The sequence below is a fragment of the Typopeltis vanoorti genome, chromosome 25 (genome assembly GCF_054136105.1).
Source record: "Typopeltis vanoorti isolate ZY-2024b chromosome 25, IOZ_Tvanoo_1.0, whole genome shotgun sequence".
Lineage (NCBI taxonomy): Eukaryota > Metazoa > Arthropoda > Arachnida > Uropygi > Thelyphonidae > Typopeltis > Typopeltis vanoorti.
Genome location: NC_143573.1, coordinates 26,689,888 through 26,702,253, shown reverse-complemented (window position 1 = coordinate 26,702,253; position 12,366 = coordinate 26,689,888). Strand labels below are relative to the sequence as shown.

The following is a 12,366-nucleotide window of genomic DNA, read 5'->3' as shown; positions in this document are numbered from 1 at the left end:
ATTTCTGTATCCTACTTCTCACCAATCTTTCCAGTACCTTCACCACAATATCCGATATACAGTCCTGCCTGTAATTTGAAGTTATAGCCTTATCACCACCTTTATGTAGTGAAACAATTTTACTCTCCTTCCACTCCCTTGGATCCTGTGCTGTTTCAAGATGTTTATTAAACAAGTATGGCAATGCTACAGTCAATTCTCTGGATCATTCCCTTAAGATGCATGGATATGTCATCAAATCGTATCGCCTTATTGACACCAAGGTTATTTATTTCCTCAAATACCTCCCACTTACTCACAATTAAGCCATCCCCTCCTATGTCCTTTACACTTAATTTCTTCATGATTCCACCCTGATTGAACACCCTTATAAATTGATCACTGAATACCTGAACAATGTCTTCTGCAGTAGTTACCATTTATTGAACTCACTAAATCTGTTATCTGTGATATATTTTGTCTTTTAAAGTTTTGAAGTGTCATCATCATCATCGTCATCATCAAATTCCTGCCATGTAACCTCAAGGGGTGTACAGGATATGATAGTACTATGTGGAAATAATTACATCATTACTAACTTCCTATCTACAATTTTCCTCCAAATCAGTCTGTTACGTGTCAAGGCTCCAACATTATCAGATCTTATATTTCTATCATCTAAGGCACTTTGTACTGTATCAATCCACCTATATCTTGGTCTTCCTCTGGGTCATTTTGCTGCCAACCTTGCAAAGAACACTTGTTTTGCTAACCTTTCTTTGCCCATTCTGTTTAAGTGACCATACATCTGAGATTAGCTCTGCTAACGCATTCCTGGATGCTGACAATGTCAAGTTCTTTCCTAATATCCTCGTTTTTAATATGATATTGCCATTGATGCCATCTGTTCATGCCTATAATCTTTCTCAGGACTCTCATATCAGCAGTCTCTAGTCTTTGGTCAAGTATTTTACTTCTGACCCAGCTCTCAGATCCATAAGTTAAAACTGGTTTGAACACTGTCTTGTATACAACTAATTTAGTGTTCCGACTAATTTCTCTCTTATTCCATATGAATTTATTCAATTGACTTCCCACCATACCAGCTTTGCTGATTCTGTTGCATATTTCTATATTTAATTTACCATCTTCACAAAAAATCATGGCTAAGTAGCTGAAATGTTTTATTTGTTCCACAGGTTCTCCATTCAAAACACAGTTGACATTTTCAATGATTCTGCTTATTTTCATTGTCTTTGTCTTTTTATTGCTGACCTTCATATCATATCTATTACAACAGTTATTCAATTTAGTCAGAGAATCTTGCAGACTTGTAGTGGATTTATTTAGAAGAATAATGTCATCTGCATAAAGCAAAGAGCTGACATTAACATCTCCAATTTTGATATCATGTTTAATACCACTTTCCTTCATAATGTTATTCATTATCTATATGGATCACAGAGGGGATGATGTATATCCTTGTCTCACACCAGATTTAACATTAATCCTGTACTTCCTTCAATTCTAACTGCCGACTTACAACTCAAATTAAGACTAAGTATTGCTTGATATAATGCCCCATTGACACCATATAACTGTAGCGTATTGAATAGCTTCTCTCTTGGCACCTTGTTATATGCCTTTTCCAAATCGACAAAACTTAAATACAGATCTTTTTTATATTCCCATGCTTTCTCGACTATTTGTCGTCAAGTGAAGATCTGATCCTGACAGCCTCTATTTGGCCTGAATCCAGCTTGTTCTTCACCAAGCTTTTCTTCCACAACTGTTCTCAAACGTTTCTCAAGTATACTTGCATAGATCTTGGCCAGGAACACTCAGTAGGGAAATACCTCTGTAATTCTTACATTGAGTTTTATTTCCCTTTTTATATATGGGTACTAATAGAGCTCTAGTCCAATCATCCGGAATTCGTCCCTCTGTACAGGCTTTCTGAACTATGCAGTGCAGCCACTGTAAGACTCTTATACCACCATACTTCAGCATTTTTGGTTGAATATCATCTACTCCTGCTGCCTTTCCACATTTCAAGCCTTTGATGTCTTTTTCTACTACCGGGTGATGCCCCAGCTGGCATGAAATTTTGTCATGTTGTACCATCATTTTTTATTTTGATTTAACCAATAAGAATACAATTTGGTCGGCTAAATCCCAAATTGCCAGCCCATCCTCGTTCGTTCAGTATCCAAGTAGATACCCAACAGGGTGCACCATGTGAAGGTGAGGATTGGACATTATGTCAGAAGCCCTGGTCGGTTCTCCGCATTCCTTTAAATGCTATGTGGAGGTCTCCTCTCAGTTATACAGCTTTGACCCTTAAGCACCCTGTTTTGAAGTGTTTCAGTAGTTATTCGATTGCTACTGTTTTCTGTTCTGTGACAACTATTTTTTTTTCTTGGAGGATGATGATTTGAAATCCAGCAAAATATCAGTATCTTAATAAATTATATGAGGAAAACCTCGCTTAACACAAATTCGATATGCATGATAATCAGTTAGTGATTGAGCGAAACGATACTGATTCTAGCTCTAAACGAGTGATTAATCAGTTAACGTTTTTTTTTTTACACTACGCAAACATTTTTGTCTCCAGTGTGCAGCGAGCGGTGGCACTTGTCAATGTAGTGGGCAATGGCCGTGCTGCAGGCTGTGGCCAGCGACACTCGGCAGTTGACTCAAAGCTATCACCACAAGTGCACATGCAAACTCTGTTTTCTTGCTCAATCACTTTTCCTTCATTTTGTTTTAATTTAGATACCTGTAAGGCTTTATTATATTCAACCCCTGAAATGGAAAAGAGAGAGACTGATAAAGAAAGTGGCAGTAATAAAAAAGAGAACAAAAGTAATTACTCTAGAGGAAAAGCTGGAAGTCATTAAGAGATGTGAAAGTGATGCTAGTAATACAATGAGTGTGCTAGATCTGGGATACAACAAGTCTACAGTTCGGACTATATTAAATAAGAGCAAAGAATACAAATAACAAAGAAAAGTTGCTACTGCTTCTTTAAGCATGCCCCGAAATAGAAGCCATTTTATGATTTAGATGGAATGTCTTCTATCACTCTGGATTGATATTGTAACCAGAAAAATAATACCTCTTAGTACAAGGAATATTCAGTCAAAAGCTCTGAATATTTTTACATCATTTGAAAGAGACCAAGACCAGATTTCCATAGGAATGTGAAAGCTTTACTGTGAGTTTAGGATGGTTTGACCATTTTAAAAATCAAGCTGGACTGCATTAACGTAAGAATAACTGTGGAATTTGCTATTGCTGATAAAGATTCTGCTGCCAGGTTTCCTGAAGAATTGCAAAGGATAATTCAGGAGGCTGATTATGACTGTCATCAAATATTCAACGTCAATGAAACTGGTCTCTTTTGGAAGCGTATGCCAACAAAAACTTTCCTAGCTAAAATGGAAGCATCTCAACCAGGATACAAAGTATTTAGACATTGTCTTATGCTTTTTTTAGGAGCCAGTGCAGAAGGCAACTTTAAACTCAAGCCTATGTCAGTTTATCCTGCGCAAAATCCAAGATTTGACATTATTGAAGAAATCAGCACAATTGGAAAAGAACTTGGATTTAATGAAGGATAATGAAGATGTGAGAAACTTGCTCCATTCCCATTCAGAACAGTTAAGCGAGAATGATCTCCTTCACCTAGAAGAACAGGGTGCATATGAAGAAGATAAGGAGTACAAACAAGAAGATAACGTTACGACTAAGAAATTAACTTCAGAAGAATTTGAGCTAGTTTTCAATCATATTGAGCATGCTAAGGAAATTTTATTTGATACTGATCCTGATATGGAACAAAGCTTCGAAGTCCACGAAATCTTGATAAAGCTATCACCAGCTATCGCAAATTGCATGACAACTTCTTTTTCCCCATTGTCAACAAACTAATGAAGATTCTACTATCCCCAGAGCTTACATCTCCTTGCCTTACATTAGTTCCCCCTCCCCCCAAACTGGCTAGAATTTTAAAAAAGTTCAAGATCAAAATGTGCTTCTCTACTTTACCAAAACTCTGATCTATCCTTATTCAGCCTAAAGAAAAATATCACCATCTTCAATTCTCAAGAGTATACAGAATTATTTGTAGTTGTGGTAAACCTTACTACAGACAAACTGATAAATCAATCTTTCTCTGTCTTGAAGAGCACAAAAGAGACATCTCTTATAATAGGATCCAAGCCAATGCCCTCGCAAGCCACGTCTTGTTCTCTGTAAACTCTGATGAAATTTGAATGTGTTCAAGGCACAGTATGATGAGCTCTGTGTGTGATAAAAGGACCTCCCAGATGAATCTTTGACTCCATGAGGTCTTGGGGTAATAATAATAATAATAATCTGTTTCTTTCAGTAGTAATCTTTCCAACTTCTCACACTGCCATTTAATTTTTTATCCCCTGGAAATTCTACTCTAAAGTCCAAAAGCAAAACTTTTTTTCGAAGCCACTTCATGCCTGCATTAAACAGAATAGTGGTCTCTCACTTGTCAGTGAAATACTGTACCACTTACTAATATTTACAGACATCCACACCAACAGTGAGATTTGATGCAAATTTGCTAGCTTGGTTAACCAAGATGGCAAATCCCATCTCTGACCTTCATTTCACCTATATTTTACCACTTATAGAACTGAGGATTTGCTTCTTATATATGCTAAATACACCATAATTTCACAGCTATGAATGGTATAGTTTTATACTCAGTTACAAACTCACACCTCTGCACCTTGTGCTCTTATCTCTGTTCTTGTTCTCTTTTCTGTGATCTCAGTAAGTAACATTCCCTACTGGCCTTACTTGTAGTACCTTGTTTGTACCTGTTCAATTCTCACATCCTTTATAACACTGCCCATATCTTTATCTCGCATCTCCTGGTATCACAGTTTTCAGCCTTTTCGGTGATTTCATTCATCTCTCATTCTTTTCATAGCCACTTTTATTTCTTCACTTTCAACAATTACTTTCTTGTTCTTCGGCCTTCCTCCAAATAGAATGGACCCCTATAGATATTTATATTATCTTCGGACCAGTTTTGTAGTCTTACTCAAAATGGCTGAAATCAAAAATTGAATAATAATATTGTTGCTGTTATTCCAATTCTTATTTTAAATGAAAAGTAGTATATCTGAAAACAACAACAACTGATACTTACATTTCAATGTTCTGTTTTTATTATTATAGGGCCTTGCCAAAATAGTATTTCAATGTACTTGGCCAGGTTGTGGAAAACAGTATACTCAGTGTGATGATATAGAGAAACATGTGCGGACACAGCATCTTGGGTAAGAGTTCAAATTTTAATTCTGACCATTTTGTTGTTAGAATCACAATTAACTAATTCTTTTTTTTTTAAATTTCATTTCTTCTCCATTGCAGTCAGAATGATAAAGCAGTATATGTCTTTGGGAAAGAGCTGGGTTTTCATATCTATAAACCATCAACTAAAGATGAGTTGTTTATTTTCATGCAGAGTTATCAGGATTGTCCTCGAAATTCAGGTCTTCATTCAACAACAGTTCAAATAGGGAACAGACATGGTTATTAATAGAGCATGGTCATATGACATTTTAAAAACTTGGGGAAATAAGGCAAAAATCATCTACTCTGATTTGATAATAATGGAAATAATTTATTTATTTTTTTGGTATTATGTCATATGTTGTCTTCTGCTTCCTGAAATACTGATATCTATGTAGCTGTGGCCATTGTTGTTGTTGAATGAATCACATATGGCTGGTCATCTGAATGATCTGTAAATGCTATATGAGTTAATGAAAGGGATGAATATGAGCCATCCATACTTTAGAAATTCTAAAGCCATCGTTTCTGATAGTTTGGTTGTATTATAATGACCTTGCAGGTTTCTTTGAATCTTTTATACTATGTGCTGATGAGTTGCAACAGTCTGACACTGTTTGCAGTACATCATTAGAAAGAGCTTACTTTACCATAGTGAATGTCATGAATATAATGTTTATGCCCCTCATTCAATGTAAGGAAAATGAGGAATTAAAGTGTATTTCAGGTCGAGAGTGTGATATTTTTGTCAAATTTCAGAATGTAGAAAATAGCGATATGATAAGAAATTGCGAGGTTGTACCAGAGAGCTGAGGGCGTGAATGTAGAAAGTGTGAATGAAGGTATTAATACAGAGCAAATTAATGGTTTAATAGATAATAAAAAAGATGAGATGGATGCAATGAGTGAGATCACGCTGTTGAGCGGAGCGATACATAGAGCAAAGCGGCAGCTGGAGCGTATGCACAAATGTCTACTGAGTGTACCAGCCAATAAAAAAAGTATGATAGGAAAAATAAGAGTATTTTTCCTATCATACTATCATGCTGTATGGAGATTCGTTAGTACGAGGTGTGATAGCAGAGAATTTGACAAAATCATACCAACCTGGTGCGACCATTAAGGACATAAGTGAGTCTATTAGGGAGTAAAAGCAAAGGGTGAAAGAAATGATAGTGGTGGCAGGTACGAATAATTTGAAAGGAGATAAAATGGAAATGATAGAGGACCTGAATGAATTGTTTGAAGTAGCAAAAGAAAAGAGTGAGAGAGTTAGAATGATTAGTCTTTTGCCACGGCATGACAGTGAAGAGTATAGAAGGAGGGCCATAATTGCAAATGACTTTATGCATGGGTTATGCAGGATAAGTGTTGTGGAATTTGTGGACGTGGAGTGAGTTCGATAGGCGAAAGGATCTATATAAGACGGATGGTTTGCATTTGAATGGATTCAGTGTAAGGAGACTTGAAAAAGTGTTGTTGAATGAAGTGGATGTACAGATTCAGGAAAACTAGATTTATTAAGGGGGGGTAGATATGCAGACCTTAGGGAGGCAGTTGAGTGTATGAATGAGTATAATATGCCCAAGCAAATAAGGACAACAAATCAGAATGGGATAGTTAGTATAAGGCATTAAGGTAGGGATTAAGGTAAGTAAGGCATTAAGATAAGGTAGGCTAATGGGGGGTCTGCAATTCATGTATACTAATGCTAGGAGTATTAGGAACAAGAAGGAAGAATTTTTGGCCTTGGTTGGCACTTCCAGACCACAGGTTATTGGCATTAGTGAAACATGGCTGACTGAAGATGATATTGCTAGTGGTATTGAATGTGAGGGGTATAGTGTGTTCAGGAATGACAGGGAGAATAAAATGGGAGGAGGAGTATTACTGAAAATAGCTGATGAGCTGCAGCCAAGGAGAATAGAAGTTGAATTGTATGATAGAGAAAAGAGCACATTTGAGGCCATTTGGTGTGAGATTGAGGCTAGCAGAACAAAATATACAATTGGGTGTTGCTATAGACCAGGTGATGGAAAAGATGGTGGAGATGGTATGCATAAGCAAATAGAAGAAATGAGTGGAAGGAGGGTAATTATTATGGGAGATTTCAACTATGGTAACATTGATTGGAGGGAGGAGAGGACACATGGGAGGAAGGAATTGGATTTTATGCGGTTATTAAGGGATAATTATCTGCAACAGCATGTCATGAAAAATACTAGGGGTCAGAGAGTGCTTGACCTAGTAATTGCATCTGAGGATTTGACTGTAACGAATATGACTACATTGCCACCAATTAGTGAGAGTGATCATAGGGTCTTGACTTGGGAGGTGGCTAAAGGTGTGGAATTTACAATTAAGACAGGGTACATGTGGAATTATCGGGCTGGAAAGTATGTCAAGCTTAGGAGTTTGATTGGTTCAGTGCCATGGCATGTAAAACTGCAAGGGCTGGATGTTGATAGTGCATGGGAGGCGGTTAAGAAGTGTTTGCAGGAGGCAATGATTGACTATATACCTAGAGTCCAAATAATAAATCAAGTAGGGATTAAATGGATGAATAACAGCATTAAGCTTGAGCTGAAAAAAAGAAACAACTGTGGAGGGAATTTAAGGAGAAAGGTGACCTGCAGGCACATGATCGGTATAAAGCCCAGGCCAGAAGGGTAACAAGTGTGGTAAGAAAAGCAAAGCAGATTATGAAAGAACATTAGCCATGCAGGCTAAAGAGAATCCCAAACAGTTTTTTTGATATGTTGCAAGTAAAAGAAAAAATGTACATGGCAGGTTGATTTTAAAGAATGCCAATGGTAGGGAGGTAACCAAATCAGTTGATATAGTAGAATTACTGAGTGAGTACTTTGCAAGAGTATATAATCCATGTGGTGACATTGCAGAAATGGAAGAACAAACAGCTTATACGGGAATTGTAGTGAATGACGTGGAGGTGAATAGTCTGTTACAAAACCTCAATGTCAATTCATCTGCGGGATTGGATGGTATATCAGCTCGTGTCGTACAAAAAGCGGCTAAAGAGTTGTCAGTGCCTTTGACCATTTTGTTGAATTTGAGTCTCGGGTTTGGGTTAGTCCCGAGCGGGTAGAAAGAGTGGAAAATAGTTCTCATGCTTGTAATAGATTTCATGGTTTGATATGAACACAGATGATTAAGAAAATAACTATTTATTAACTTAAAAGCTAATATTTCGCTGGTATTATATCCAGTATCTTCAGAATACACAACACAATGTTTGTTACAAATGCAAAACAACCACAATCCGGTGTAACAGTGGGGCCAGTAAAAGCAATTACACCGAATTGTGGTTGTTTTGCATTTGTAACAAACTTTGTGTTGTGTACTCTGAAAATGCTGGATATAATACCAGCAAAATATTAGCTTTTCAGTTAATAAATAGTGATTTTCTTAATCATCTGTGTTCATATCAAACCGTGAAATCTATTACAAAAATGTCTGACGAACACATAAGCCTATCCACGCATATAGTTCTCATGCATACAGGAGATTCCAAGACCGCTGTTGAAAATTACCGGCCGATCAGCATATCAGGAATTGTTGTCAAGGTCTTGGAGAAAATAGTCAAGAGTAAAATACAAGATTGGATAGATGAAAATGGGATACTCTATGGGGGGGGGAACAGCATGGTTTTGTGAAGAGTAGATCATGCCTCAGTAACTTGCTCACATTTTATAACACAGTGATGGCTGAACTGGATAAGGGTAATGGGTTTACAGTGATTCTACTGGACCTTGCTAAAGCCTTTGATAGGATACCACATGGAATTCTAATCAGTAAACTGCAGCATATGAGAATGCATATAGGGTTGGTGAGATAGATAGGAGAATGGTGGATTGTGATATATCAGAGAGTGGATTATTCAGGAGTAGAGTCCAAAAGATGGCCTGTGACTTGTGGTGTGCTGCAGAGTTCTGTTCTAGGACAACTACTATTTAATTTATTCATTAACGATATAGGAAAGGATCTGAGAGGAACTGTGCATCTGTTTGTGGATGATGCAAAGTTAGGTAGAGCAATAGTAAATGCCTCAGGATGTCAGAATTGTGCAGGATGATTTGGATAGTTTGGAGGACTGGGCTAAGGAGAATGGATGTCAATTTAATGTGGAAAAATTTAAGGTTTTGCATTTTGGGGTGAAAAGATTAGCAGCAGTATATTACACTGATGGAACTGTACTCCAGGAGATTGACGAGGCTAGGGATTTGGGATTGTTGGTGGATAGGGAGTTGAAGTTTAGGGGACACACTGCAAAAGTGGCAAAATCAGCCTATCAAATCATTTGGTTGCTGAAAAACACTTTAACGAGCAGAGACAAACAGGTTATTGTTCCTCTGTATCGAGCCTTGATAAGACCCCAGACTACTGTGCCCAGATATGGGCACCAGTGTTTCTTCTCGATGGGAAGGAGGTGGAGAGGATCCAGAGACACGTGACCAAGATAACAGCAGGATTATGGAATGAACCTTATGAGAACAGGTTGATGATTTGCAGACTGCAGAAATTGGTTGATAGGCGGAAAAGGAGTGATATGATTGAGACATTCAAATTACTGAAGGGTTTCTATAAGATTAATTCAGAAGATATTTTTGAGAATATGACTGGTAGTGGGAGGACTAGGGGCCACCCGTGGTTAGCAAGAGTGTTAGAGCTAGGTTTTTTACTTGGAGAGTGGTAAATGAGTGGAATAAGCTGCCAAAATCTGTGGGTGCCATGACGGTAAATGAGGAGGTATCTAACATACCTAACAAGGAGAAGTATGATAGATACTGTGTGAATGTTGAATAGTTGTTCTTGACATCATGTTGTGCCTCCCTCAATGAGTCTAAGGACTCCTTGGAGCTGCCCGTAATAATAATTTCTGATGTTGATCACTCATTCCATCTCACCTATATATGCTTGCTAGCTATAACAGTGACATTTTTTTCTGTTTGAAATTCCTTTCTATCTAAATTACTGATTTACTTCAAGTTACTAACTTCAGATAACTATGTCTATCAGGATCCAATTTACATTGATAATGTCAAGTGATAGTTTGAGTCCAATAAAACATCGCTATACAATGTATTTATTGGTTTGGTTTGTATACTTATTATTGAGGTGTGAGATAATACTGTCAAAGTACTGTTAAAAAGTATGGTTATCATTTAACAGTGCTGGTAATGGTGATGAAATGGAAAAAAGAATCAGGGTAGGTATTGAATCATTTCTATGTATATATATATAATGAAGTGGTGTGAAAAAATCCCTTACTATGGGATGTGCAGAGTGACAAACAATTTTCATATGAATTCTTATCAACAGAACTCCTTCTTAATGGCAATTTTGTTATACATATTGACAAGTGTCAAGATCACTTGTAATATTCTATATTCAGTGTGCTTGGCCATAATAAATTAAATGACTTAACATTCTAGGAAAGCCAGCCAAAAATAAAAATAAAGAAGATTATGGAAGGATGACATTGATTGGAGGAAATGGTATAAGAACAACTGCTGTGGAAGATATAGTGGAGATACTAATGAGCAGTTCATAAAGGGTTCTCATTCTTGTGAATGTGACATCATGGAGAGTTTGAAAGCAGTTGATGATGGGGAGGAGAGACTAACTGTAGGTGAGCAAGAGGTATATGGGGAATTGAGCAAACTTGATGTTAATAAGGCTATAGAACATGATATATATCAACACATATTCTGAAGGAATGTGCCAGGGAGTTGAAACCTGCCTTGACATATTTTTTTAATATGAGTCTTGCACTGGGTCATGCTCCAAATGAGTGGAAGGAGGGCAAGATTGTGCCACTTCATGAGGGAGGTGATATAACTCGATCATCAAATTGTAGACCTAAATGTGTGTCAGATGTTATGGGTAAGGTAATGGAGGAGCTGGTGAGAACTAGGATCTAGAATTGGGTCATCATCCGAGTCATCAGCCAATGATTATTATTATTATTAATCAGGCCTCCGTGGAGTCAAAATACTCATCGTGGGAGGTCCTTCCTAAGAAACACAAAGTCTATCAAGACTCATCGAGGGGAGGTCCCCCCCCCCCAAGAAACACAAGTCTATCATACCACTCTTTGAACTCATTCACCGTTCTCGCTCTCACCACTCCATCAGGCAATGCATTCCATGGTTCAACCACCTTCCATGCAAAGAAACCACTCCTCACCCTCTTGCTCACAGTTTGCTTTCGTAACTTCCAGGGATGGCCTCTTGTCATCACTCCTTCCCACTGTTCAACCAAGTGAAAGAACTCCCTAGTGTCAACCATGTAACCACCTCTCAACAGTCTCAATCATATCACCTCTCCTTGTTCTATCCACCAAACTCTGCAGTCCACATTCCCTCAGCCGATCCTCATAACTATCATTGTACAGTCCTGAAACCATCTTTGTTATCTGCCTTTGTACCCTTTTCACAGTTAATTTATCCCCTTCAATCCTGGAGACCAAATCTGAGAACAATAGTCCAAGTGTGATCTGATCAGGGTCTTATACAATGGAATGATGACTCTTTTATCTCTGTAGGTCAGTGTCCTTCTCATTATTGCAGCAATCCTCTGTGTTACCTTCACCACCTTTGCAATATGTCCCTTAAATTTCAGGTTTCTATCAATCATTGACCCCAGATCTCTTATCTCCCCTACTTCCTCCAGTATAACTCCTCCCATAGAGTATGCAGTGTCCCATCAATGTTTCCCAAACCTCAAGACCTTATATTTTGCTGCATTAAACCGACACCCCCCATTCATTTGCCCATTTGTCTAGCTTATTCCAATCCTCCTGCAGGACTACCACATCTGCACTATTACTTATAATCTTTACCAGCTTCACATCATCCGCAAACAACTGAATATCCCCCTGCAATCCACTGACAATGTCATTGATATAAAGGTTAAACAATATAGGTCCCAGACTGAACCCTGTGGGACCCCACTTGTAACCCTCTGCCTCCTTGAAACTGCCCCACCATACACAACTCTCTGGTACCTATCACACAGCCAATC

General features: G+C 37.8%; 1 protein-coding gene across 1 annotated transcript in view; it reads left to right on the top strand.

The window, feature by feature from the left end:
* The window catches only part of Glut4EF (Glucose transporter 4 enhancer factor), a 332,547-nt gene that overhangs the window by 233,811 nt on the left and 86,370 nt on the right, over nt 1–12,366 (top strand). The window contains exon 4 of the mRNA XM_090414696.1: nt 5,206–5,306. Within this exon, the coding sequence (XP_090270822.1) occupies nt 5,206–5,306 (101 nt within the window). The remainder of the gene's footprint in view (nt 1–5,205; nt 5,307–12,366) is intronic.